Source organism: Aricia agestis, chromosome Z, assembly GCF_905147365.1.
Source record: "Aricia agestis chromosome Z, ilAriAges1.1, whole genome shotgun sequence".
Taxonomy (NCBI): Eukaryota; Metazoa; Arthropoda; class Insecta; order Lepidoptera; family Lycaenidae; genus Aricia; species Aricia agestis.
Window position 1 is genome coordinate 9,921,758 of NC_056428.1, and position 27,893 is coordinate 9,949,650.

Here is a 27,893-nt window from a genome sequence, read left to right on the forward strand (position 1 = left end):
AGCTGCGGAGACCTGTCGGCAAGATTGCCCGGCTCCCACTGGATTCAGCTCAAGATGGGGATCAGCTCACGCCCATTGCCGGGCCCCCCCAGGATGTTCGCGCCAAACTTTAGCGCGACGAATGTGGCAGTTGGCAACACTGCGCATGAGTCTGCGCTGTCAGCTGTCATACGTTTGATGCAGTTCGACACAGTCCATTACCGGCGCGCGATCGTTACATATGAAAAATATCGGCTAGCCGTTTCCGTGATTCGCGATAAATCCTCAGCTCAGTGAAATAGAAGGTGACAGTGTCGTGTGACTGCGAGCATCAGCACATCAGCACATCAGCTCATCCCATCTCAGCTCATCTGCCCAGCTACCTCAGCCACCAGGTAACCCCAGTTTCCTTTCTGCCCATCGTTGTAGTGTAGGGGTCCTCGCCCCTACAACACCAAATGTCACTGGAATTATACATTTTGATTTTGACAACATCTTACCTGCACTTGTGCAAGATAACGGATATTTAATAGCTAATATTTTAACATCAAAAACCCAAATAATACAATTTGGGAAAAAATAATAAAAACCACACCAACAATAAAAAGTAGAAGAAGTTTGAAAGTGACATGCCCGCCAAAACTCTTTCAGTTGTCAGTTTTCAGTTTGACGTGTCAGCGTGTTCTAAACTGTTACCAGTATACTGGCCTAATAGCTTAGGCCAATGAACGCTTAGGTTTAGGATATTTTGATTTATGTCACACTTGACAGTACACTGATATTTTACCGTGGGATATCTCTCACTTCCCCCTAGGGGGAGAAATGGGAATTCGGGATCGGGGCTAAGCCCCCTGCCCGAGGGATCTGCCGCACCTCATGACGATGAGGCGGTATTGGGGCGGGACGAGTCCCTTAGTTGGGTAACCGTAGAGTCACCTCTACTTCTGGCGTTGCCAGCCCTTCTTAACCCACCTGAGTCGCCCCTGGCGGTCCACCCCACCAGGTGAGATCCCCGGTAACCCCGGGGAAGGCCTAGCGGAGGCTGCCAGCGACAAGAGGCGAGGTTTCAGGCAGGTAGAGTCGGGGGCACGCCAGATGTTGAACGATGATTGCGGAGTGCGACGTTTCTTCGGTGTTTCAGTGGCTCAAATTGGTGCGATATGCGGAGGCGCATGTACGTGGATTTATTAATTGAAATTGATATTGATATTTTGGAATACAAAAATTGTGGGAAAAATTGCGAAACTAGGGCCCTAATTTAAAATATGTCCTAGCGAATTGCGAAGTTAAAGCGACAATGAAATTGGAAAAGAAAAAATAAAAAGTAGAATTTAAAAAGTAGGAGTTAAGAGTCGAGAGAGTAAGCTATGCTAACTATTCGACGCTGGTTTCCGGGGTTACCGGAGGAACCTCTTGGGAATTGTCTCCTATCAGGGGGACGAGCATGCCAAGGGGCCAGGTTTTGGAGTGACTCCAGTCTGGAGGCGTCGGCCTTGGAGAAAAGTTTTGAGGCCAGGCGGCCGATGAAGCTTTCTAGGTTCTCTACTTTGAGATCGCGGGCTATGACGTCATTTCTGACGTAGCGGGGGGCCCCGGCGGCGAGGCGGAGGCTTTTGTTTTGCACTCGCTGGAGCTCGAGTTTGTACGTGGGAGCTAATAATTGGTACCATGCCGGGGCAGCGTACGTCAGCCGCGACCGGATGTAGGTCTTGTAAAGGGAGAGCCTAGTGGAAGTTGGTAAAGCTGGGGAGGCCATGACTGGCCTTAGAAGCTTCAGGGCCGTGTTTGCGGAGGCAATGACATTTTTGGCCTGTTTTTTCATTTTGAGCCCACTGTCAAGGGTCACTCCTAGGTACTTGGCGGTGCCAGACCATGTGATGGGGGTGCCGTCGAGTGTCAGTGGGGGGGGGGGGGGGGTATGACTCGCCCCTGACGGGCGGAAATAGAATGGCCTGCGTCTTGGCCGGATTGGCAGATAGGCGCCATTTCTGCAGCCAAGAGGGGAGAAGATCCAGAGAACGTTGGACCTTGACTGCCGCGTGTCTGCGGTTCAGAGAGGTGGCCAGGTAAGCCGTGTCGTCGGCGTATAGGGCAAGTAGAGTTGCCGGATCGCACGGAATGTCGGCCCCATAGGAGCTGTAGAGATCTGGGGAGATACAGCTTCCCTGGGGGACTCCGGCTAGGATAGCGTGGAGCTCTGAGAGTGCGTCCTCTACACGGACTACGAAGGAGCGGCCCGTGAGGTAGGAGAGTACTACCTTGACCAAATGGGCAGGAACGCCATGGTCCAGCAGCTTGACTATCAGCCCGTCGTGCCAGACTCTATCAAACGCCTTTTCCATATCGAGAAAGACGGCGCATGCCGCTTCCTTCTTGTTTAAGGCGGCTGTGATGGTGTGGATAACCCGTATGAGTTGGTGAGTGGTGCTGAGTTCGGCTCGAAAGCCGAATTGCTCAGAACGTATGGGTAGGTGAGGGAGAAGATGTGACAGGAACAGCTTCTCGAACGCCTTGGAGATAGACGGGAGAAGGGTGATTGGCCGGTAACTGTCGGCCCTCCTCACATCTTTTTTGGGTTTGGGGATCATCACTACTAGCCCCGTCTTCCACTTAGAGGGAAAGTGTCCGGAGCGGATGATGCCGTTGTAGAGGCGGGTGACGGCGGCCACTGCTTTGTGTGGCAAATGGCGGAGGTGGGCGTTTGTGAACGCATCCACTCCGGGGGCCTTCTTTATGGGGAGACGGGCTAGGACTTTCCGGACAGCTGTCGGCGAGAAGAATGTGGCAGTAGAGGGCGGAAACGTAGAGTTCCTGAACTCCCTCACCTTTTCCTCTACCATGCGGGTGTGACGGGCATCCACGGAAGGAAAGGGCGTAAATTGTCGCTCTAGGTGTCTAGCGAAAATGTCGGCGCGGTCTTGAGCTCTGTATCTGAGCTGGCCGTCTTCGTGAAAAAGGGGTCTGATAGGGGGGGGGGGGGGGGGGTTTTGCAGGCTTCGACAGAGCCTGTAGAGAGAGGACCAGCTGTCCGCAGCTTCCTCGATAACCCGGTTCCATCTTTCCGAGTTAACTAGGGAGAGCTCGGCCTTTATTCTGACGGACAGGCTGTTGATCTCTCTTTTGATAGAGGGGCAGCGATTGCCCTGCCACGCTCTCCTCAGGGCCCTTTTGCGTGAAATGAGGGCCTTGAGTCGCGGCGGGAGAGGCTGTCTGTTGCTAGAGACACCTTCGGGCACAGGGATCTCGCTATGTTCCCGGGCAAGACGGAAAGTAGCGTCGAGGGCCTCTGCCAGATTGTCGACCTCTTGGGGGGTAGAGACTGGGAAGGATGGGGTATTATCGTGTAAATACTCCGCAAACCTTTCCCAGTCTGTTCTGGGTCTTCGAGGTAGAGACGGTAGGGTCGTTAGGGACCCGTGGAGGTGTAACAATACCGGGTGGTGGTCGGATTGGTGGCAGTCTGGCAGGACATCTTGCGTGACTCCGCCCGGAAGGCCTTTGCATATAACTATGTCTAGGACCTCCGGGGAAATTCTAGCGTCATCGGGGTAGCGGGTGGGAACCTCGGGTCCTAGGACCTCGTAGTTTAGGGCCTCAGCGTCCCTGTGCAGGACTCTACCATTTGGGCAAATACAGGTAGAGTTCCAGGCCGGGTGCTTTGAGTTCAGGTCGCCGGCAATGACAGCTGGCTCTTTTGATAAGAGCTGATGGATGTCAGCGACATTCAGCCTGCTAGCAGGAGGCTTGTAGGCTGCGAAAATGGAGAGGGGGCGCCCTTCATGCAGGACTTCGATGCCCAGAGATTGTAGTGACACTGTGTTTGTATCCGGAAGAATTTGGTGGATAATTCTCCGTCTCACACATACCATGAGCCCTCGTTTTAAGTTGGACGGAGGGTCAGAGATGTAGTCTAGGCGATAGACGTGGTATCCCGGCACTTTGACCGGGATATTGGGAGCGAGGTGGGTTTCGCTTACTAGGGCGACATCTATGTCGTGGGAGCTTAGTGTGAGACGGAGACGGGCTATCTTGCCTTTCACCCCTCTCGCGTTCCAATGGAGTACTTTCAGCGGCTCCATTGGGAAACAATAGTGGTCAGCAGCTGGAGGGCTGCCGATAACGCCATTATGGCCTGGGGGTCCGGGCCCCTTTGCTGGACCTCAGAACATACTTTTTTAACAAATTCGCAGCCCTCATTTAGGAGCTGCGAGAAATTCCCATCTAGGGCCGGCTGCGATTGCCTACGTTTAGGCTTGGGAGTTCGCAGTGTCACCGCTTTAGGTGTAGCGGGGAAATTGCTGGATCCGGCGGCCGGGGTGGTGACGGCAGTGATTGCCGGACGGGCGGAAGTCGGGGTTTGGGGCATTGACGGGGGCTGGGAGGGAGGCTTTGATTTCTTGCCTTTTCCCTTGCCCTTGCCTCTAGCCTTGGTGGTGGACCGGGGCTTCGGGTCATTGGCCTTGGCCATCAAAGATTGACCTTGGGACTCTGTGGGCGGAATCTGGGCCGGGGCGATAGAGGGGCCCGTTTGCGCGGGTTGGGCCTTGGGCTTGAAGACAGCCGACTGGGCTACTGGCCCGGGATTTTTGTTTTTCGTCTCTTGGATGAAGACCGGACATCTTGTGTGGTTGGCCGGATGGGGGCCGCCACAGTTTGCACAAATGGGTGCTTCGTCCGCTGGCAAGGGGCAATCTCTGGCCACATGTTCCCCACTGCACCGGACACAGGCGAGCTTCCTGTGGCAGTGGGCACTAGAGTGGCGAAATTTTTGGCATCTATGGCACTGGGCGGGACCTTTCTTGCTCCTCCAAGCGTCAATGATAATTCCACCCATGCCTAGGATTTCGTCCACCTCATAGATTTTGGCCACATTGACCGTCTTCTTGAGGATGGCAAGAAAAATGCAGCCGGGTCGGCCTTTGCGGGCTTTGATTTGCCGGACGTATTCCGCAGTAAACCCCTTCAATGCGAGGTCCTCGGTAATGTCGTCCGGCTGGGTATTGGCGGGAAGGCCACGGATAGCGACCTTGAAGCTGCGTTCTGCAGGAAGTGAATAACAGAACCACGATATGTTTTCCGTGGCCTCTATCTGTGTAAGGTACTTTTGTACTTTTCTATATTCGTCTTCATCCGACGGGGAGAAGCGAATACCCTTTCCGAAGGGGCAGGCGTTTGGATTTCGCCCTAAGATGTCCTTTAGGGCGGAAAAATGCTGGGTCCAGTTCGGAAGGTGTTCCACTATCAGTGGTGGGTATCGCGGTTTCGGCTTAGGTTTCTGACCCGCCGTACCGGTGGCTACTGTGGCGTCAGCCGTGTCCATGGGCTGAGAGGACTGCGGCTGGGCCTGGGCTACTGCTGCGTAGCTGGTATAGGGGGGACAGACTGGGGTTGGGATGCCCTTGTCATTCCGCTTATGCGGGGGAAGAACTTCCGGGTCCTCAATACGAGGCCTTTTCAGTGAGTCCCTGCGTTCGCGCGGGTCTGTGGGAAGGAGGCCTTGTGCCTGATAAATACGCAGGACTTTGTTGTAGGAGTCGGGAGTTAGTTGGGCCTTGATTGCCTGCAACGTGACTCTGGTATGGTCCGTGGTTGCGCTTTGTCGGTGCGAGGGAGACAGGACATCGCCTGCGGGGGGCGTCGGGGGACATCCGGGGGGGGGGGGGGGGGGACCGCATAGTCCCCTCCCCTCGATGCCGACGAACCCTCGCTTCGAGGTGCGTCCGCGCTGCCGATGTCTTTGCGGCTTACATAGGTGGCCGTAGGAGAGTAGGTAACTCCGGCCAGGGGATGGTACGACTGCTGGGAAGCAGCCTGATGGAAGCTGGAGGCGGAGGAGTCGCTGCGGGTGGATGACACAGATTGAGTTCTGTGCCGTTCTACCCTTGGCTTGTCCTCTGCCGAAGCTGGGGGTCTGTTGTCCATAGTTTTCAGTTGGACTTGTACAGTGGGGTACAGCTCCTAGGGATTCGTTATGGTACACTGTATGTGGAATCACTGGTAGGCGGCTGTATACGCGACCCCTGTGACGACCTATCTGGGACTCGGTACGTCGGAATATGGTTGGGGCAAATGCCGAACAGATGCAGCACCCTCTTCAAAGAAGCGGGGAACTGATCCGTAGGTAGCTATGGTTACTTCCTGCTTCTTGGTTACACCAGTGGTACGACTGATCTTTTTGGAGCTCTTATTGAGCCGCACGCAGCGGTAGTAACTTACTCTTATCGAAGAAGGCAGGAACAACACAAACACTACGCGAGTAAAAGGGAGCGGGGTCCGAGCGCAAAGGATAGCGTACACACAGAAGCATGTACGTTTTCACCAGGAGCGTATGGGCGTAAATGTTTTCGATCGCGAGCAACCAAAAACACGTCCGCACCACACGACAGCCGAGCTGCACTGATATTTTTTGGAAACACAACCCATATATAGTCAGAGGTGCCAACCTGCAGATAATTTCAGATCGCTGAGGAACCAATAGAAAATCTAGAAGTGTTTATCCTTACGCCATCTAGTTAAGATTGTTGAAAATAAAATTAAAAAAATATAAATGAAAATCCCTCATTAACGCAAGTTAACGTTAATCGTTAATCCGTTAATATGTAATATGGCCTTGTAACTTTTTTTTTTATGAAATAAGGGGGCAAACGAGCAAACGGGTCACCTGATGGAAAGCAACTTCCGTCGCCCATGGACACCCGCAGCATCAGAAGAGCTGCAGGTGCGTTGCCGGCCTTTTAGAGGGAATAGGGTAATAGCGATGGGTAGGAAAGGGAATAGGGTAGGGGATTGGGCCTCCGGTAAACTCACTCACTCGGCGAAACACAGCGCAAACGCTGTTTCACGCCAGTTTTCTGTGAGAACGTGGTATTTCTCCGGTCGAGCCGGCCCATTCGTGCCAAAGCATGGCTCTCTCACGTATAACTTATATCACTGCGTTAGTACTTAGTGTACATACAAAACCTGTTGATTTAAGGTTTTGGAAGTTAAAATGTTAGAGACAAAACAAAATACTTCTATAATTATTGTATTCTCCCTAACTAAATTATACTGCACTCTTTTTTATCAACATGCAAAATATGATTTATAATAACAATAAACAAATCACTCTCTCTATAAGCACCGGGCGGCGCTGAGCAATGAAATGATAAAACGAAACAAATCTCTTCTCACTCGCGCGCGCCTGAAAATGTATCTAGTATGTATTGTTTTTGTTTCACCCGCTGCTGCCGTGCCGCGGCGCCGCGCTGCCCTGTCTGAACATGTTTTCGCGCCGCGCCGCGGTGCCGTGCAGTAAATAGTAGGCATTGGATTAACGATTAACGGACTTCTGCATATTAACGGAAGTTAACGAGTCCGTTAATATTTTTAAAAGTTAACTTAAAAGTTAATCCGTTAATCAAAATGTTAACCTAGTTAATTAACGATTAACGGATTAACGAGTTAATGCCCAGCTATGCTAGATGACTCCCGCAACTCCGTTGCGCCAACATTCGTTTATCGCGTGGGAACCGTATAATATTTTTCCAGGATAAAAAGTACCCTATTGTCCTTTCCCGGGACCCCAAAGTATCCGCATACGTATTTACTGGTCTATGCCCTTACCAAATTTTAGCAAAATCGGTTCAGTGGTTCACACTTTCGCATTTATAATTTTAGTAAAAGTATGGATACTCTGGATACTCTATAAAAAATTATATACAGATAGTAGTTCAAGGAATTACTTGAAATAGCGAATATTTTACTTCTTCCCCTCCAATTTGTTACTGTATCGAGGTCGCACTCATAAAGTTAATATACTTACCTACCTAGTGATATAGAGCAACAATCTCGAGCTGTCAAACGTAACCAAAATTGGTTTTCATCTGAGTGAAAAATATGTGTACGTATACACTTACACAAGCACAAACATGAATTCTATGAGATTAAATTGTCAACGTGCGGCACGTGCCGACTGGACGTCAAAAAAAAAGAGTGCTGCTGTCATGTATCACACGTCTCATTTTACCACGCAGTGTTACTGATAGTGACATCTCGCTTGCTCAGGCCTTTGTTTCTCTATTCCGCTAGGTATATTAACTTTATGGTTGCACTCGCGTACATTGACGCATTGCCACTTGTATTTCACTCGCTCACGATTATTGATTATACCTATATAGTACAGTATAGGTAGGTACCTACTACCGCGCTTCAATCATATAACTATGGAAACGCAATAGCTACCTACTCACTTCCAAGTTATGTTTGACGATATCCCGCAGCAGGCAGGCGGCGGCGCAGCGCACGGCTGCTGAATCATGGCCGGAATGTAGAAGCGCGGGGGGCAGCGCCCCTCCCGCTACCACGGCCTCCGCCAACTCCGTACGAGCACTGGCGATCGCACCCAGGGCGTAGAATATTCTGCGCTGAAATAACAATACATGACCACCTTATAACAGACAAGCTGATGATAAATACATGGATGAGAGCAAGCTTCGTAAATTAGATCCGACTGCAGATCGCTACGCTCATGACTCGGGTATAAGTTGAGACTGGAGCACGTCTATTTTTTTATACAAGACGAGATAGAGGAGAATAAGGTACGGCGGAGGTGCCAGTTCCGATATTCCGAATTCTGATAATATAAGTATATAAATACTTTTGAATAATTATAATATTAACAACTAGGTACCTATAGCGTTAGTAACGACTGACGCTAATGTCTCCAAAGCGACCACAAAGAGTTTTTGTGGTGTTTTTTTACCTTTAGTTTCGGATCTTGATTTTCCAGTCCACGCACCAGGTGGCATATCGCGCCAGACTCGGCTATTGCATCAGGCTTGTGCTGGGCCAAGTCCACTAGAGCTCCAGCTGTTATCTACGAAAAAATTACCTTTATTTAAATAGCTCCCGCTACATAGGCCCGTTCTTCTTCTTTAAAGTTAGGTACTATTAACTATAATTTTACTTACTTAATCCTTTTTTATGAAATGTCATGTTTTCTCTATCATAATTCATGTTATACGAAGAACGGGTAAGGTCACAATATGATAACCAAGGATTAAATTTTAGCCAAGTGATTTTTAGGCGACATTTGCGACTGCCGCGTTTGGCAGTTATTTGATGTCGGTTATATTATTTATGTATCTACTATCTACATATCTATACTAATATTATAATTCTGGAGAGTGGAGAGTTTGTTTGTTTGTTTAAACGCGCTAAAATTCTTTTAGTGTTAGATAGCGCATTGATTGAGGAAGGCTATCCGAGGAGGATATCCGCTATAGGCTATATTTTATTACGTAAGACTAATAGGAGCGAATAAATAGAGGAAAATGTGGAAAAAACGGGGTAAATTATATATATGAAAGGGCTTATTTGAACGCGCTAATCTCAGGAACTACTGGTCCGATTTGAAAAATTATTTCAGTGTTAGATACCGTAGCCCATTTATCGAGGAAGGCTATAGACTATATTTTATCACGCTAAGGCCCACTTGCGCCAAAACTTTGAGTTAAATAAATAACTCAGTGTTAACGTTTTCAATTTTTAACTCATACCTACTACATATTGCACCAGAAGAATTTATCCCAGAGTCAACTAACCCGGGCTTATGTCATGTTCATTCATTCTTTTTACATCCAGCCAAATATGATAGAGCAAATGCTGAATAATTTAAGTGTACTCTCTCTCGCTTCACAGTACCTACTTTAAATAAGGCTATCTCCTTATGTCAGATTTGAAATGACACGTGGTTCTATGTCGCATTGTGTTGTGAATTGTGATATTTTGTGCAAATAAATTAAGCGGAAAATGATAAAAATTGGGAAGAAACACTTGTGTCCAATGTTTATCTAGTCTACCTATTTATAAAGGAGTTCACTAAAGACGCACTAATCCAATGATATTATTATTAAACTTTGGTAGGGAATTACTTTTTATGCTCATTTGTATATTGCAATTATTTTCAATTTTATTTAATAAAAAAAGAGAACAGTTTCTTTTTCTAGGCGAAATCTTCGATGGAAATCTTTGTCTCTTTGTGAGTACCTAAATACGGGACCCTAAACAGATCGGTCCGTTCTACAATTCGAAATATATTCGATAATTTCTTCATCATCATCAGATAACAACCACTAAACACAAAATAAAACCGGTACCTGTTACTGAACACAACAAAGTACATAAGTCATACCTAACCGAAAAATCTCAGTTTTGACATTACTAACCCAGAGTTAGTTGATTTAACCCTCCGACATCGGTGGGTTAAACATTAAAAAAAAATAACTCAAGGTTAACTCCTAACTCTTGGTGGTGCAAGACATTATGTGAATTTAAATTCGAAGTATAATTTAACTCAGAGTTAAGCGCCGTGTTAACCCAGTCTGGCGCAAGTGGGCCTTAGACTAATAAGAGCAAAGAAATAGAGGAAAATGTAGGAAAAACGGAGGGAAATTATTTGAAATTGTTTATTATCTTAAGAACTACTGGAGCAATTTTTATGTTATTTGCCAAACATGAAGAATAGACCACGTGACGGGACAAAGACTATTTTTTTGCGGAAAAATGTGCGGTTGCGTGAAATTTCTAAATTACGCAAGGAAAGCTGCGCGGAACATCTACATTATATTATAATAAAATTATAGGAAAGTCAATTCTGTACATTGAATATTTTTGTACAATAAATAATAATACTTGGGATGTGATCTACTATGCTAACGCGGACAAAGTCGCGGGCAACAGCTAGTTCGTAATATTATAAAGCTCACGCTATCCCGCGGCCCGCCCAGGGGGCATAGTGGAGTACCATTCCGCCGAGTTTTCAGTAGGTAGCATATAAAGTTAATACCTATACCTATAGGAGCAATTTAGAAGTAAATTAAATTCAAATATTCAGTCATTGGGTAGATCAAATAGCTCAGATGAAGCTTTTAATAATTTGTTTAAGGTAATAAGAACACAATTTAATACAGTATTTACTTCTAAAACAGTTAGAAACGATAATAAAAAAACCAGATTTATTGAATGGGCAACTAAAGGAATTAAAATAAGTAGGCAAAGATTATATGAATTATATGATGAGAGGTGTAGCAACAGTAGTGAATCATTTAAAGCATATGTTAAAAATTATTCTAAAACCTTCAGAAAAGTTTGTAAAGCTGCTAAGGCTCTATATATCAAAAATAAAATTAAAAATTCTAAAAATAAAATCAAAACTACATGGAAGGTTATATCTGGTGAGACTGGAAACGTCACCTGTCGTAACACTGATTTTGAATTATACTTTGAAAATAAAAAGATTACAAATAATCTCGAAGTTGCGACGGTTTTTGAAAAGTTTTTTGCTGACATTCCGGTCTCAACTACAAAAAATCTAAATTCCTCACCAGAAGCTGCTGAAAAGCTACTCAGAGACAATGTAAAGGAATGTGATGTCAATTTCAAGTTTAGGGAAATTAGCCCTAGAGATATTATTGATACCTTTAAATTGTTGAATATTAAAAATACTACTGATCTCTGGGGCATGTCTACAAAAATTATTAAATCGATAATTGACATCATAGCTCCTCATCTGGCAATAATTTTCAATGACTGCATTAAGAGTGGTGTTTTTCCTGACTTAATGAAGCACAGTAAGGTCGTACCTTTATTTAAAGCGGGAATTAAATCAGATCCGACTAATTACCGGCCTATTTCGATTTTACCGACTCTTAGTAAAATATTTGAAAAAATAATTTTACAGCAATTACTGTTACATTTTAATTTAAATAATTTATTACACAATAACCAATACGGTTTTACTAAGGGTCGTTCCACAATGGATGCTGGTATAGGTCTTCTTTGTAGCATATTTGAAGCTTGGGAGGAGTCACAGGATGCCTTAGGTATTTTTTGTGACCTCTCTAAGGCATTTGACTGTGTCGAGCATGCTACTTTAGTCAAAAAATTGCACCACTATGGCATAAGGGACTCAGCAGTCAGCCTTTTGACTTCTTACCTCAAAAATAGGACTCAAAGGGTTGAAGTTAATAGTAAAAGATCCAATGGGACCAAAATAGAATTAGGTGTACCACAGGGATCCATTTTAGGACCATTTCTTTTTCTCATCTACATTAATGACTTACCTTATCTAGTTAAGGATAATGAGATAGTACTTTTTGCTGATGACACTTCACTTATTTTTAAAGTGAAGCGACGGCAGTCAAATTACGACGAGGTAAATAGTGCTCTCTCAAAAATAGTACATTGGTTTAATGTTAATAACTTACTTTTAAACTCTAAGAAAACCAAATGTTTAAAATTTACTTTGCCCAATGTTAGGCAAGTTCAAACCAATTTACTATTAAATGATGAGAAAATGAATTTGGTGGACTCCACTGTATTCTTAGGCATTACATTAGATAGTAAATTACAGTGGGGTCCTCATATTGCTAATCTTGCAGGTAAGCTCAGTTCTGCAGCATATGCAGTCAGAAAAATTAGGGAAATTTCTGATGAAGACACGGCAAGACTAGTTTATTTTAGTTATTTTCACAGTAGAATGTCTTATGGTATCCTTTTATGGGGAAACGCTGCCGACATCAATACAATTTTTGTGCTGCAGAAGCGAGCTATACGCTCAATTTATAAAATGTCAGCTTTTGAATCTCTGAGAGAAAAGTTTAAAGAAATTGGTATTCTAACTGTTGCTTCTCAATACATTTTGGATAATGTATTGTATGTTAGAAAGAATTTAACTAAATTTAAAACTAAAAGTGATAGTCACGGTAGAAACACTAGAAATAGGCACAAGCTGGAAATACCAGTGATCAGACTTAGCAAAATAAGTAAATCTTTTAAAGGTCAATGTATACGCCTTTACAATAAAATCCCGGAAAACGTTCAAAATCTATCAATTAATAAATTTAAAAAAGTAATTAAAGAACGTTTGTGTGCCAAAGCCTACTATACGGTCAAAGATTTCCTAAACGATAGCACATCTTGGGAGTAGGATGGCTGCTTGCAAGGCTGCTTCTACATTTATTATATGTGACTTACAATTGTGTATTCATATTGTATAGATTAAGTTATTTACATTGTAAATTTTATTTTTTTAAAAGACAAATTTTCCACTTTTTTACTAAAAAGTGGCCCCGTGCGAGTTTCTTACGCCGGTTCTTCTCGCCGGGTTAGTTCCCGAACCGGTGGTAGGCAACATGTAGTTCAACATTCTGAAAATATTTGATTCAAATTTATTCAGAAATAAAACAATTTTTATTTTATTTTATTATTTTATACGGAATAGAGCAACAATCTCGAGCTGTCAAACGAAACCGAAATTGGTTTACATCTGTATGTAAAAATATGTGTACGTAGGTATACACTTACACAAGCATGATTGAACATGAATAGGGGCTACAGCCTGCATCCACCACCATCTGTCGGGCGCAGCAGAGACCCACAAACCCACATGCGGGCAGGACCTTCCATCCTCCGCAACTCGAAAGATGCTTAAAGACATTTTCTCGGCGAAAAAAAGGTACCAATTTATCATACCTTCAAACAAATACATAGCCTACCTGTTTCAGACTCAATTGGGGTTCTTGATAGGCCAGAAGCATCAAGGGCAGAGTTCCCGCATCGACAACCAAACCAGCGAGATGTTCGCTGTGCTTGCCGATGTACCCTAGTGCCCAAGCAGCATTTTCTTTCACCTTTGGTAATTATAGCAACAAATTAGCTTAGTAATTACTAGTAGTATAAAATCAATGCATGGGTACAGCTATATAGATATTTTACCGAGTACATACCTGCGTATCAAAATCTTCAAGGCATGAAACAATATGCTCCAAAGCATTGAGACCCACAAGCGCTGATGCCAATTCTTCGTTATGCCTGAAATATTACGTTAATTTGTTTTTCTACAAATGAAAGCTATGTGAACCTTGTAAAATGTAAGTGCCCAATTAAGTATTGTTGTAATTTTTACCTGGCAACAGCTCTCATAAGATACAGCGCTGATCGCTTGTAGATAACCTGAAAACAAAAGACAATAAAATGTAGGTCAGGAGTTAAAACATACTCGTATGTAGAAATAAAGTAAGTTATAGTGTCAACTATTTGTACTTTGTAATATCTTTACTGTCGATCACATAATATGGGTTGATATAAAGCATCTATAAAGCTTCCATACTTTCTAGGAATGAAAGCAAAATATCCAAAGGGGAAGGGAAAATGCTTTGGGTCTCTCAGCATTGCAGACTAGCAAGTGTGATTCTCGCGCTTATTTTGGCGAAGCGTCACGTCATTTGATTCATATTGCTGACAGAATACAGATAATTTTTGCGCAGCGTTACGGAAAAACATTATCTGTCCAAAACCATTGAGCCACTGGTCATAAATGTTCATTCAGCAGTCAGGACCATCAGTTTAAATAGAAGTTTTTGGTCAGGACACTATAACTAAGTACTAACATTATACTTATTGAGGTTGTCCAGCACTGTCGCGACGAGGCCCTGTCTGACAATATCCCTGGCGACGCCCGCGTCGTGCTCCGCCAGCCGCGCAGCCGTTACCACACTGCACTGACGAATACTCGGACACGTGTCTGATAGCAGCGGATGGATATGTTCTGGGAGGTATGAACTTGATAGTTTGACATTTTAAGCGTTAATTTATTGTCTCAACTCTCGCTCCATTAACGTTTCCACCTTTAACTATCTATAATCTATTACCTAGGTCTTGATAAAACCGTCAGGATATGACTGTGATCGAGAGATGGTTTGAGTGCAGCCGTGGTGCAGCCCCTACTCACTAAAGAATCGACGGTACTCGACTCTAACTTCTAAATCCTAGATGGGATGGTTCTTGAGTTTTGATTATCAGGTAATATCTCAATTCGAATGATATGGCTTCTAGGCCTATAATCTTCTGAAAAGGCTGTTATAGCTGCACAATCGATGTCAATCACTCCAAAGGCTAATAAGTTTACTTACCTAGTACTCCACATTTTTCTAGACACTTTACGTTGGTCGATTTAGTTGACAGATCGGCCACAGCTTGTATGAACATCAATCTTCCTTTTTGATAATTGTCTAAAACTGAAAATAGGACCTATAAGAAGCTAGTTACTTACAGATTACTAATGCTGTTTGTTATTAAACTTTACACTGTAAGTGTATTACAGATTACAGATTATAATACAGATTAGGTACAGCCTATCTTCATCATCTGTATGCCCTACATACAGCTAAACCTTGATGAAAAGTGAAAACCTGCAAACCCTTGCAGGTTTTCACTTTTCATCAAGGTTATAAAATATCGATGGTATTTTAGTTTTACAGTAACTTTAATTCACGTTTCGCGGCTGGCTATTTGGATTTTGGTGTGACTGCGTAGCATTATATCGTAAAATTAAGTGAATTTGCTAAAAAGCTTGGCTGGGGCACTGCCGTGCCCCCAGATAATAATACTTTCTAAGAAAGATTGTAAAAACATACCTAAAGATATATTTCTACAACCGCTCATGATTATTATAAAATAGTGAGCTTTCCACTCGCCAACTATCTCTGATATTTGATTGAAATTAATAACTTCTTAAATTTTCAGTTGTGCACAATTTTTATTTTTATTTATATATTTTAGACACTTGATATCACTTTTTCTCCTTTTGACAATATAAACATAAAAATCTATTAAGGTGTTTAGCAAAGAGAATATAATCATTACGTTTTCGTGGTGGCTGGTGTTTGGGTGTGGCCTGGTTAAGGTGTTTATGGTGTAGTTTATGGATAAATTGTTTTGGTGGACGCTCAAAGAAGTTACGGCGGGCGCGATAAACCAATATTATAATCTGCATGTGCTGTAGACCGTGTTTTCTGCCCTTTAGCAAAATCGGTTTGGCATTGTGGGTGTGAAGTCTGAAGAGGCACCAGGCAGACAAATTTTCGCATATTATGTTATCAGTATAGACTACGGATGTAGGCCATGATATAATATAATATTATATTGATATACTTACTATGTAGGATCATGCAGTGGCCACTGGCCAGTGAGTAGACCGACTGAATTTCCTGCAGTTATTAGGTACGCATAGTAATATTTATGTCTATGTAGGTACGTAAGTACTTAAAAATCGAACAATATTGTTAGATACTATTTAAACGTAACGACTACGTAATAACTTATTAGTTATTACGTAATGAGTAAGTAATAGCTATTTGACCGAGCTTTGCTCGGTAAGTATTTGATAAAACACGAATTAAGTTCAGACATTTTCTAAAAATGATTTCTATCTAGATCGACCTATCGCCCCCGAACGCCGAAACCCCCTATAAATCATTTTTAGAAAATGTCATTTTCTAAAAATGATTCCTAGCTAGATCGGAAAAGAAAAGAATCGGAGAAAAGCTCGGTCAAATAGCTAGTAGATACTTAAGGGGGCGACTAACCCTAAAGTGTCGATTTTATAATTCATTTTTATACTTGAAAATAAGCCCGATCTGAGCAAAAACACGATATCTTAAAATTTTCTCGATAGAAAAAAATCACAAACATGCATTTAATTTTCACGAATTTTTCATTTATTGCCATAACCGTGCATAATGCATTGAACTAAGTTAATATTTTAACACATTGTATAAAATTCTATCATTGACAGATCGACCTAGCAAATTTTTGAAATGTATATTTATCGAGTTATTGAGAAAAAACTAATTTGGCGATGAATCCGCGTCATTCTTTTTCACCTGGCATATGAAAGACGGGCGTGAGTGTGAAGAGAGAAGGACGATGTTTGATTTTTGGGGTTAGTCGCCCTCTTAAGAGTTGCTCGTTTAAAGATATAAGTTAAGTAGACCGACTGAATTTTCTGCACTTATTAGGTAAGTACGTACTTAAAAATCTTATTGTTTGACACTACCTAATAACTTATTACGTAGGTACTTAATAACATGTAATAAGTAATAACAAAGCTAACGAGAAACGAGAGGAAAATAAAAATGCAATAACTACATAATATCATACTGATATTACACGTACCACAGAATATATAATATTAGTAGTACCAACACGTACCAAGTTACCTACCTATTTACTTCCAGTTATAGATAAGTAATTTAGTTTAACTTTAACACAGGTTCAGAGTGTACAGAGTGTTCGGAATTATTTTACCTCTGAGTAGACCTTTATAGCAACTACTTAGGGATCAGTTTTACAAAACTCAAAACATCTGAGCGGTCCAAAGCAAGGCCACTCGTGGCTAGTATATCATCACATGCAAAGCCTTTAACACACACATAAGCACTCATTGTGAACGGTGAACCACGTCGCGTCTCGTCGGCTTTGCCAGGTAGGCAGAGTTCACTCACATCAACCTGTCGCGCGGCGCGTGCGCACGTATTCAGTCGAAATAAATATGGTAATTAGAAGAAACGCCGGTATTTGAGTGAATATGCCGTACATTATGGTAATGGGTAGCCTCAGCTTGCCGAATCTCACCAAAGACGAGGGTGCTACTGTTTATGGATTGAAACGAGACGAGAGAGCCACTCTAGTCAGGGTTTGTAGTTTGTACTGATTGATAAATATTTTGCTAAGTTTGAACTAGGAATTTTTATTTTCTAGTGAACTGTTGTGTTGATACAAAGCTTATAAATATTATATTTTACGTATCTACACTAAAATTGTGAAGAAAAAAGTTTAGTTTTGTTGTTTGTCGTTGTCTTGAAAACTGTACTTAACAGCCATAATATAATATATTATGGCTGTTTTTTTTAAATCGCATAAATATAAAGTCAACCATGGGATAGGAATTAGGATAAAGACTACTTTATGACCGGGTTGCACCAGAGGCGTGGTTAAAGTTAAATTTAAAGTTATGGTTATAGTTAAGGTAAATTTAACTTTAACTTAAACTTTAACCTTAACTTTGCCCGGAGAAATTGACAGATGACAGCTGATCCAACAAGGTTATAAATGCACGTGGGCGGGGCCGCTGCTGGTAAAGGAGAACTGTCAAAAATGGCGGTTTTTGTATAATGACAGCATTAGTTCCTTATTTCGCCACATGCATTTAAAACCTTGTCGAGCTATATGGTTAAATATGGCGTCTTGATGGCGTCCATTTTTAACTTTAACCAAAGATTTGACATTTTGCATTGTAGTTAAAGTTAAATTTACAGTTAAAGTTAGTTGGTGCCACCCAGTCTATATCGAGAAAAAATGCAGTTGCCGAAATATTTATTTTTTGCGCGCACAATGCAACGGGCAACAACCGCGGGTGATAAAATAAGTTTACCGCCATTCATTCATGTATGCATTATCAGCTGCGTACCTATGCTACGTGAAAAGTGGAAACTTAGAATTTATTTAATGTTTATCGTTCTGCCACAATAGAATTAGTAATACAGTAGTCAATATTCATTCAAGACCGCCCAAATCAGGCGTACCTACACGTTTGCGTGATTTCCGATAACTTAAAGTAGCTAAACATAATATATCTGTGTTCAGTTGACATATTATTATCATACAATATAGAACATACAGACTATCTGTATTGTATATTTATATTGAGAGAACTACAGAATATGTACTGGTCCTTGGTAGTTATGTTCCGTAGAGCCTGGGAAAATGCTTTTTGTCATAGATGGTCGCACCCTGTCCATAATTGCCGTGGGTACCTGGAACCTTAGCATAATAATTATTATGACTTATTACATCTGGCGACAAATCGATCTAGCTAGGAATCATTTTCAGAAAATGTCATTTTATTCGTGTTTTATCGAATACCGAGCAAAGCTCGGTCAAACAGCTAGTATTATATGATATACGGTGGATTTATAAATTATACCATACTCTGATCTAAACTGTGTTGTGACTTGTGAGGAATGTGTTTTCGGAACTAATAAAAATTCGTTCCTCGAAACGCAGCCTTAACCTCGTGACTGTTCTCGTTTCAGGATCTGAACTCATCTTTCGGCGTGCCCATAGCGTCCGCATCCGACATAGATAGAACAGTGCGAGTCACACAGAAGGGAATAACACTAGTCGTCGTGAACAGAATACACGGGTTGTTGGGTTATGATGTAGTTTCCCACGCCATGGCAATGACGAATGCGAACAGGGAGTTAATCTCGTTCACTATGTACAAAAAGTCGAGCGGAACCTCCCAAGGTCACGGGAGTCATGGGCAAGGTCACGGAGCACATGGGCAAGGTCACGGGACTCATGGCCAAGGTCACGGGACACATGGGCAAGGTCACGGGACACATGGGCAAGGCCACGGCACACACGGGCAAGGTCACGGGACTCATAGTCAAGGTCAAAGCTCACACAAACATGGACACGGCGGCATCGTCACGCTCTGATGATAAAAGAGTTGAGCTTACTGCTAATAGACCTTTTAACTATAAGTACACCAAGTGTACACCTTGCATACGTTTGGAAAAGAAAAAACTCAATAAAACAGAGAAGCTAGGTGCTGCCTATGTATATCTAAAGGACATATTTTGAGTCCATTGCTCGGCGTTATTTGTAAAATAGTACCTAATATTTTAAAATTATTATTGATCTTCATTTATATTGTAAGTAAATAAAAATTGAGAAAAATAGCTTAAAAAAAGGTAATATTTAAAATGGTGTTGAAACACCATTTTTAATGATAACAAGGATTCTAAATTGTACTAGTGGAAATAAAATTCCTTAATATATTTAAAACGAACATGTATCTATTTTGCCTTTACAAAAGTGAAAGAACTTAAAAAATATAACAAAACATTTAGAGCGCTTACAGACGAACGGCACGTTTCGGCGGCACGCGTCGGTGGCAGTCGACGGCAGACGACGGCACGTGTCGGCGGCGACGACGGTACGTGTTGGCGGCAGTCGACGGCAGCCGTCGACAGTTTATCACGCTTGCAGTTGTGGGTCTTGTGACGTACCACGTAAAGGTATATAAATACGGATTACCGACTGGCGCCTAGCCAGTATGCTTATCTCCTAATTACATAGTCCAAACCAGAAGAGAGAGAGAAGTTTGACCATTCATTTACTAGGCTAGTCGGTAATCCGTACGCTGCCTGTAGTGGACGTACTGTGAAAAAATTATCCGTTTGATGCGAGACGTCCGTTGCGTACGATACCGACCTATGGACGCCTACCTTTAGGCGGTACGTCACAGCTGGGGGCCTACCACAACTTGTACTAAGCGATACCGTTTGACAAATGAAAAACAAAATATTACTTTAACGTCAAACTAGCGATCTTAAAAAAAGTTGATATTTCACAGCGGGTTTAACAATGTTTTGCATTTTTGTAGTTTTTTAGTAAAATTGTATTTGAAAAGTGAGTACGGTAATGTTATTGTAATCTTACAAAAAAGTGTTCTGGAAACATGATCGTTTTAGGAAATGTCGTGGTAGGCCCCCTGCAAGTGTCATAAACTGTCAACGGCTGCTGTCGACTGCCGCGAACACGTGCCGTCGACTGCCGCCGACGCGTGCCACCGACACGTTCTGTTCGTCTGTAAGAAGCCTTAATCAGTCTTAATAAATACTAGTAGAATTATGAAATAATTAATAAATGTTTTATAACGCTTTATAATACGAAATTGCACCAAGATAATAAATTTATGTTAGGCGACTAGATATTATAGCAGTATTATATACTTATTCATATACCATTACAAAATTGTAAATCGTAAAGCTAAATATAATATTATGTTCCTAAGTTTATAATTATAATATATCTTGATATTTAGGATCTATACTTGAAAATAAGATTATATAATGTTGTATGATATTGATTGCACTGTGGGCCAATACAGATTAAACTCAAAAGAATAATTGTTATTTTATTTTTTGTATTTTGCCCCTAACATAAAATATGTACAAGGAACATTCTATTGTTTGTTATAGTTTGTGCGTTCTAAGATGATATGGGTGACAGTTTTCATGTTCCTTGCTACGGGTTTTTTTTACAAGAAAACAAAAAAAATCAAAACGTAATAAATTATATTCCATCTACAAAAAACAAAATATGTTTCCTATAACTGTAAATGAATAAAAATGAAAAGATGATAAATGCTAACTTATTAAAAAAAATTATAAATATTAACTGTGAAATAGGAGTATAAAATTATTGTTACGAAAACATTTGAAAAATGTCATATGCATGAAACTGAACTTATGTCAATAGAGATTGACTCTATTGAATCGAAATCAAATCGATAAAAAAGGGCGGCCATCTTAAATCGCCGGTACCACTGAAATGTCAGTACGAAATCGATAATTTCGATTGCAATTCCTTTACAAAGTGATTCGATATTTTTAAACTATTGATTAATTTTTGTTAGGTAACTTCCCTACTATTGTCAATTATAATGTGTCACGCATATCATCATATATGATATAACGCACAAACTATAATACCATTGTGTACATAATCTCACAATCGATTGTTTCTTTCTCTCAAGCAAACTTTCATTGAATGAATTCCAATTAATATTAACTTAAGAATATACTTTAATAACTTATTAATTTATTATATACTGACCTAGCAGATCTCTTAACTATTTCTTCTTCTCAGACACATATTGATCTGTATGAAATAAGATTTTTAGCTGCTGAAATAAAGATTCAAGAAGAAAAAGAAGAAGACCACACTTCCAGGAATTTAAGAACAACTTTCAACACTTTAGGTATGTTTGCAGAATGTTATTACTGAGATCTGTCACTTTTCTGTCTCCCGGAGGCCAACTTTTTCAGGGCAGCCGCATACTCCCTCTGCACTTCCATTAGCCTAGAATATTCCGCGTGCAGGGAAGCTTTCTGGTCCTTCTCGTGTTTGAACTTCTGCTCCACTTTTTTCACAGTTTGGTTCACCCATTCCACTATTGATTCAAATTGAGTCATAAATTCCTCCCTCTTCCTCGTTGATGACATTGCTCTGAAAAATTATGTACTTATTTATTGGGTGCCTATGATAAGCTATTATGTTCACGGACGCGATGGTGCAGTTGTGTTGGGTCAGTTAGTGATACGGCAATTTGCTATAGATAGGGAAAATTAACATAACTCTGCTTTTTGTTCCCAAAGTAATAAAGGGTAAAACAGTTTCAATCTCTTAACTTCTGTTTTGTTAGATTACTTACAAAATATATATTTATTTAAACTATAGATCGCCCAAAGATCGAAATTCGACCTTCAAATATTCTTCTTTTGGCTCCCCGTTTAACTCGATGCATTCTTTCTACATATAAACTACAACTGTTGCGAAATTTCATGCTCCTACGTATCCGCATTTTTCGTAAAAAGGGTTCTAAAGTTTTTCGCTCGCTCGTATTAAAAAATAGATAGTATAACTAAGCAGTTACACTTACTCTTCATAGTTGTCCAAGATGGAGTTTAACAAACTTAACTCCTTAGAAGTGTACAGCTTGACTTCATAGAGTGTATTATAAAATATATAATACTGTTTGGTCTCCTTGTGTTTTGAGGCGACTGCAAAGAAAAGCAAATATGTTAATACTAGCTGTCCCGGTGAACTTCGTGTCACTTTAAAACCTTCCCTGGCCTTCTATGAATATTTTAAGACTAAAATCAGCCCAATCCGTTCAGCCGTTTTCCAGTCTTAGCGCGACTAACACATTTGGAAATCCATTTTTATATATAAGATTTCAATTAGAGTACATGATAGAATTATGCAGAGGCCTAAATATTTAAAATTGCAAACATATCAAAATATACAATATACGGTGTGTTAGTGTAAACACCGTTATCCTTTAAATCATCAAATGAGCCCATCAAAATGAACAACTTTTTCTATGAGAAGAATGCTGGGAACTCAAAAAAAATGCCGTTTTTATACCCATACGCCCGGATCGGCTACTTGTATGGGTATGAAGGGGGATTTTTTTTAGTTCCCAGCATTGTTCTCATAGAAAAAGTTGTTCATTTTGATGGGCTCATTTGATGATTTCAAGGATAACGATGTTCACACTAACATCTTGTATACAGAATGTAACAAAACTGAGTGATAATACTTGAGGGTGTGTATGAGTCCTCTGTATAGAAGTTGCGCTGGGGTTGCCCATACAAATTATAAAAAATAAATTTGGCCTTTTGCGCTGCTACTTTCACAGTGAACTCTACACAGGGGACACAAACACATCCTAAAGTCACAAAGTACAAACACATCACTTTGTATTGTAACATCCTGTATACAGAGCCACAAAGAGCTATAAAAATATTCTCCTAACCTTGATTATACAACTCCACGAATCTCTTCTCATACTGCAGTAGCTCTGCAGGTCCCGGTACTTCATCTATGGCAACAGAGTATCTCAGCACTTGACGATTCAAGTGTCCCAGTTCCACCCTTATTTGAGCAATGAATTCTTTTAATTTTGATTCCCGATCTTGAAATTCTTTCAACTCTTCGGGTGTCAGTGGATTGTCTTCTATAACTGTATTAGGTTCCTCAAGATTTCTGAAAAAATTGGTATATACCATACATTGATTGTACTGAAAATAAACATCAATTTACTAAACATTTTCTCAAACAATATTTTGGTGGTATTGCCAGAGTGCTTAAATCAATTGTAAATTAAAATAAAAGGAGTTTTATTTTAAAATAAGTAAATAATTTCATGGTGTCTAGCAAGGTCTTGCTATGGCTTATACAAGACTACTACTTAAAATAAATCCAAAGTTATTTCATAAAATGTCAATACCTCAATGTGTTTTGAAGAACCTCGTGTTCATTTTGCCTGTGCTCAATCACTTTTAGTATCTCGTTTCTTTCCTTTGCTAATTCCTTTAGTGCCTTGTAGAAAACTTTCACATCCTTTTCACTGAAAATGGTAGTTGAAAATGTGTCATTTTTTTAACTTTTTACTATATTTTTTATTAGTAGTATGTGAGAAATTGTCTTGTCAAAATAAATATTATAATGATTATCACAATGAAATTTGCATAGTATGTACTATGATTTATAGCCAAATCTATCTTATAACATACAGACCTGTAATCATCAGGTTTTATAAGTTTCTTTGTTAAATGCTGCATTTTTCTTGTAACATCAGTATAGTTAGACTTTGTTCTTTCCATTCTCTCCTCGTGTATCTTTTTAGTAGAATCTACTTCATTCTCTAATAAACTTATAGCCTTGCTTAGATCTTCTATATCTTTGTTGTACTTTATTCTTTCACTTTGCTCAAGCTCTTTTGGTATGTCACCAGTTAATTCAGAATGCAATAATGCATAATGCAATTTTGTATTTGGATTTATATTTTCTTCATTCTCTTGAATAAATAAGTCAGTCTGAAAAACATTTGAACAGAGTTTTAAATATTTAGAAAAATGTTTGTAAGTCACAGATCCACAATATTGTGAACTTACCTCTGTTGTAATGTTTGTTGGATCTGCAAGACTTTTCTCATACTCAAACTGTAAGAAAAAAGAAGATAAAACTGTAAGCCTATTTTTAATCATACAGCATATACACATTTTATATAATATATAGTCTGTATATATAGTCTGTAATATATACTCTGTATAATACATATATATAAAAAAAATATATATATAAAAGAATATATATTATATACATATAATATTGGAATCTCGGAATTGGCTCCAACGATTTTCATGAAATTTAGTATATAGGGGGTTTCGGGGGCGATAAATCGATCTAGCTAGGAATCATTTTTGGAAAATGTCATTCGTCTTTTATCGAATACAGAGCAAAGCTCAGTCAAATAGGTAGTATAATCTATACTAATATTATAAATGCGAAAGTATCTCTGTCTGTCTGTCTGTCTGTCTCGCTTTCACGCCAAAACTACCGAACCGATTGTAATGAAATTTTGTATACAGATAGTCTAAAGCCTGAGAAAGGACATAGGCTACTTTTTTACTGAAAAAAAGGGTTGTAAGGGGGTGAAAATGCGTAAATTTGTTCAAATTAAGTTAGTTCCAAAATCCATAATAGATGGCGCCGTGTGTCTCTTACATCGCGCTAATGCTTGCCCACAAGTCGTTCTACAAGAGGTGGTATCATCTTACATTTTGGTTTCGATTTTTTTCGATTGTTATTTCTTTTTTACATTATTTATTTAATAAGGCAGTACTTTATCTATGCAGTGACGTAATATTAAACAATTAATGATAAATAGTTTATGGGTAAAGTTGTGTAATTGGGGGGCTAAATAAGCTTTAAAATTTGGCATAAAATATAAAGTTTAATTTTTAAAAATGAAACATTATGTGCACACTGCACAGCTGTTTTGATTTAAGGGGTACCAGGGTTTTTTTTCAATAAAAGCTTTTGACACCAATTTTGTTGACATGACACGCTATAAACTGAAGTCCACGCGGACGAAGTCGCGGGCAACAGCTAGTATTATATAATAAGGTAAAAAATATCATACCAAGAATTCCAGTCCCTCATCTTTTTTGTCTTCATCTTGATTACTAGGTATCAACAATAACATTCTTTGATCATATTCAGATAACACAGAGTTCACTTGTTCCAGCTCATTATCTGCTAAGCCACCCTTTCTTTTGCGCACTCGACAAGGTTTGTATAGATTCTGAAAAAGTAAAAACAAAAAATATATATGTATATCTGTTAAAAACACAAAACTGTTTAAATATACAATGGAGATGGTATGCCCCTGGCTTGTGGTGCTAGTGTAAATAATGTGATGATGATAATATTATATTACCCACAATAAGCACTGTTTGTGGGTAACATAATATCTTGTTGAAATAAAATAGAAATAAATACCTGTATGACGGATACATTTTTCAACAACTTCTCTCTCTGGAGGAAATATAATTGATCTGATTCAAACATGTGATCTTTTTCATACTGCATTATTGCAAACTTTCTTAATTCATCCTCTTTTGCTTCTCTAAACTCACTGGAGTATTTGATCAACCACTGCACCAATGGGAATATGTTTATAAAATCTAATCCTTGAATCTGATGAGGTTCTATTATGTAAGGGCACTTCAAACTTGGCAACACTTTAACTATCTTTTCTGTTAACGCTCTGGAAAAAAATTTGGGTAAATACACTTAACCAACATGAGCCTTAACTTTTGCCTAAAACAGCAGATTTATGTAAGGATTTTTTTAGAAAAAGAACAAGCAGAGAATTTTGTTTTGTAGACTTTGTTGTGAAAACATGTATTTTTAAATGAAGCTGAATAAAAAACTCGCATTACATTTTCTTGCCTATTGTAAGATTCTCTTCAAACAGTAAACTTATGTCCACATCTATGTCACACAACTCTATGCACCAAGTGAGCCCTCCGACTATCTTGTCGAAGGCCGACAGCCCCTGCAGCTGGGCTCTGTAGTAGCCGGCGGCAACGAGGGCATCGGATATCTCGTGCCATTTCACGAGTTGTTCCGCATCTTCGCGCACTTCCACCTAAGAAACAGTGTCTCTGTATATTCTTCAAAAGTACTATTCTAGAGTAAGTATACTTTGTGTACGGTTACACAATAAAGCTCATAGAACCTAACTCACCTCCCTGCCTTCATTATCCTTCCCACTGTAAATATTTAGGAGAGGTTTACTTCGGGTGAAGATAGTTTTTTGCTTGGATGCCATTGTAAGACTATTGATTTATATATTTTAGATTGTAATATGCACTGTTTAAGCGAAACTATTTTGGCGTAACAATTTAATTCACTAAATCTAAGAATATTTATAAATTTATAATTATTTATCCAAAACCAAACAACCGATGGACAACATTGAAATTTTGACACTTGAGTCTTGACGTAAATAGTTTATCTGCCGATCCACACTCGCGCGCGATAGCGCGCCGCGGACACAGATTATAGTGCGTCAAGAATGTCTAGGAGGCAAAACTTTTTTTTTAAGCAATAGCAACACTCTTTTGACATTTGTCCCTTTGTTGTATCCATAGACATAATATATTATGTCTATGGTTGTATCAATACTCATGACATAAAATTTACAAAACAAAGATTTTCAATTTGCTTAAATTTAGAACAATGTGAAAACTACATGTCTGTGATTATTATGAATAATTAAAGTGAAAGACGTGTCATAAGTAGAGATGGGCGATGGGTAAATACCCAATCTACCCACCTGGGTATTTACCGGGTAGATTGGGTATTTACCGGGTAGATTGGGTAAATACCCAAAAATGGTGGGTATTTATAACTCAGCGTACGTTTTCACATATTTTTTTTTAGTAAATCCTTAGTAAAACCTCCATTAAATAATGCAAATTTGGTCACTAGCCCGTAACTGTTCGAATAAGCCCCTTTAAGTCTTAAACTAATGTATGTTTGCAATACAAAACCATGTTTTTCATGAATTCCGGCCGCATGTCAAAGAGTAACGCTGTGTTTTTGAACTTTTTTCCTAAATTTTGGTTTTGTATGTGTGATATTAATATTCTTTAAAGTATACTGCCTTTTAATGGTGATAAAGTTTTGGGAATCGAGTAAATCGTCTTAGTGGACGCCTTCATCGTTAAGGGAAACACGCGTGCGAAATTTCAAAACATTCATCCCTCCTTTAGGCTAAACTTTGAAAAATTCTAAAATACATAGGTTCTCGTAATTCAATATTTGTTAGTAATTGTAGGCACTTAATACGAAATATTGTTGTGTAATTGTGTCTAAGAAATTATAAGGTTCCACTAACTAACCTTGAGCCTATACTATTACAACCTCAAGGTATAAAACCTCTTTGAGGTAAGAATTTTGTGAAATACAATTATAGTGGATGCCTACTTTATTAGAGGAACACGTGTGCAAAATCTTGTCTCTTATATAACTAGTACACAATGTCACGATGACCCACTGCAGGCCACGCCAATGCCCGCCACGCCTGAAAATCGTCCGCCATCATACACCATTACTCCGTTTACACAATGGCGATGGCTAGTAGTGGGCCAGTATGGTCAATT

The 27,893-nt window shown here is 40.2% G+C and overlaps 3 protein-coding genes across 5 annotated transcripts in view; 1 reads left to right on the top strand and 2 right to left on the bottom strand.

Moving 5' to 3' along the window:
- Positions 1-15,553, bottom strand: part of LOC121738334 (sperm-associated antigen 6-like) — a 31,426-nt gene extending 15,873 nt beyond the window's left edge. The window contains exons 1-8 of the mRNA XM_042130312.1: positions 15,435-15,553; positions 14,931-15,035; positions 14,409-14,566; positions 13,925-13,971; positions 13,746-13,830; positions 13,515-13,649; positions 8,720-8,833; positions 8,208-8,381 (exon numbers count right to left, since the gene is read on the bottom strand). Coding sequence (XP_041986246.1) covers positions 8,208-8,381; positions 8,720-8,833; positions 13,515-13,649; positions 13,746-13,830; positions 13,925-13,971; positions 14,409-14,566; positions 14,931-15,035; positions 15,435-15,462 — 846 coding nt within the window. The 5' untranslated portion in view covers positions 15,463-15,553. The remainder of the gene's footprint in view (positions 1-8,207; positions 8,382-8,719; positions 8,834-13,514; positions 13,650-13,745; positions 13,831-13,924; positions 13,972-14,408; positions 14,567-14,930; positions 15,036-15,434) is intronic.
- A 1,720-nt stretch (positions 15,554-17,273) lies between these two features.
- Positions 17,274-19,732, top strand: LOC121738336 (filaggrin-2-like). Of its 3 annotated transcripts, none has more exons than XM_042130315.1 (3): positions 17,274-17,494; positions 18,894-19,207; positions 19,250-19,732. In XM_042130315.1, exons 1-3 carry the CDS (start codon positions 17,387-17,389, stop codon positions 19,299-19,301), a joined length of 474 nt encoding a protein of 157 aa, XP_041986249.1. In that variant the 5' UTR covers positions 17,274-17,386; the 3' UTR covers positions 19,302-19,732. The 3 variants fall into 3 exon arrangements, with proteins under 3 accessions (XP_041986249.1, XP_041986250.1, XP_041986248.1); XM_042130316.1 differs by having other exon boundaries at positions 18,894-19,170; positions 19,255-19,732; XM_042130314.1 differs by having other exon boundaries at positions 17,275-17,494; positions 18,894-19,732.
- Positions 19,733-21,314: 1,582 nt separating this feature from the next.
- LOC121738333 (coiled-coil domain-containing protein 93) lies at positions 21,315-26,687 on the bottom strand. Its single transcript, XM_042130311.1, has 10 exons — positions 26,474-26,687; positions 26,166-26,374; positions 25,723-25,990; positions 25,364-25,525; positions 24,333-24,380; positions 23,956-24,254; positions 23,666-23,785; positions 23,192-23,421; positions 22,313-22,433; positions 21,315-21,879 (listed from the first exon to the last, which is right to left on the bottom strand). The coding sequence occupies exons 1-10, from the start codon at positions 26,555-26,557 to the stop codon at positions 21,651-21,653; spliced, it is 1,770 nt and encodes a 589-aa protein (XP_041986245.1). The 5' UTR covers positions 26,558-26,687; the 3' UTR covers positions 21,315-21,650.
- Between the last annotated feature and the right edge of the window lie 1,206 nt (positions 26,688-27,893).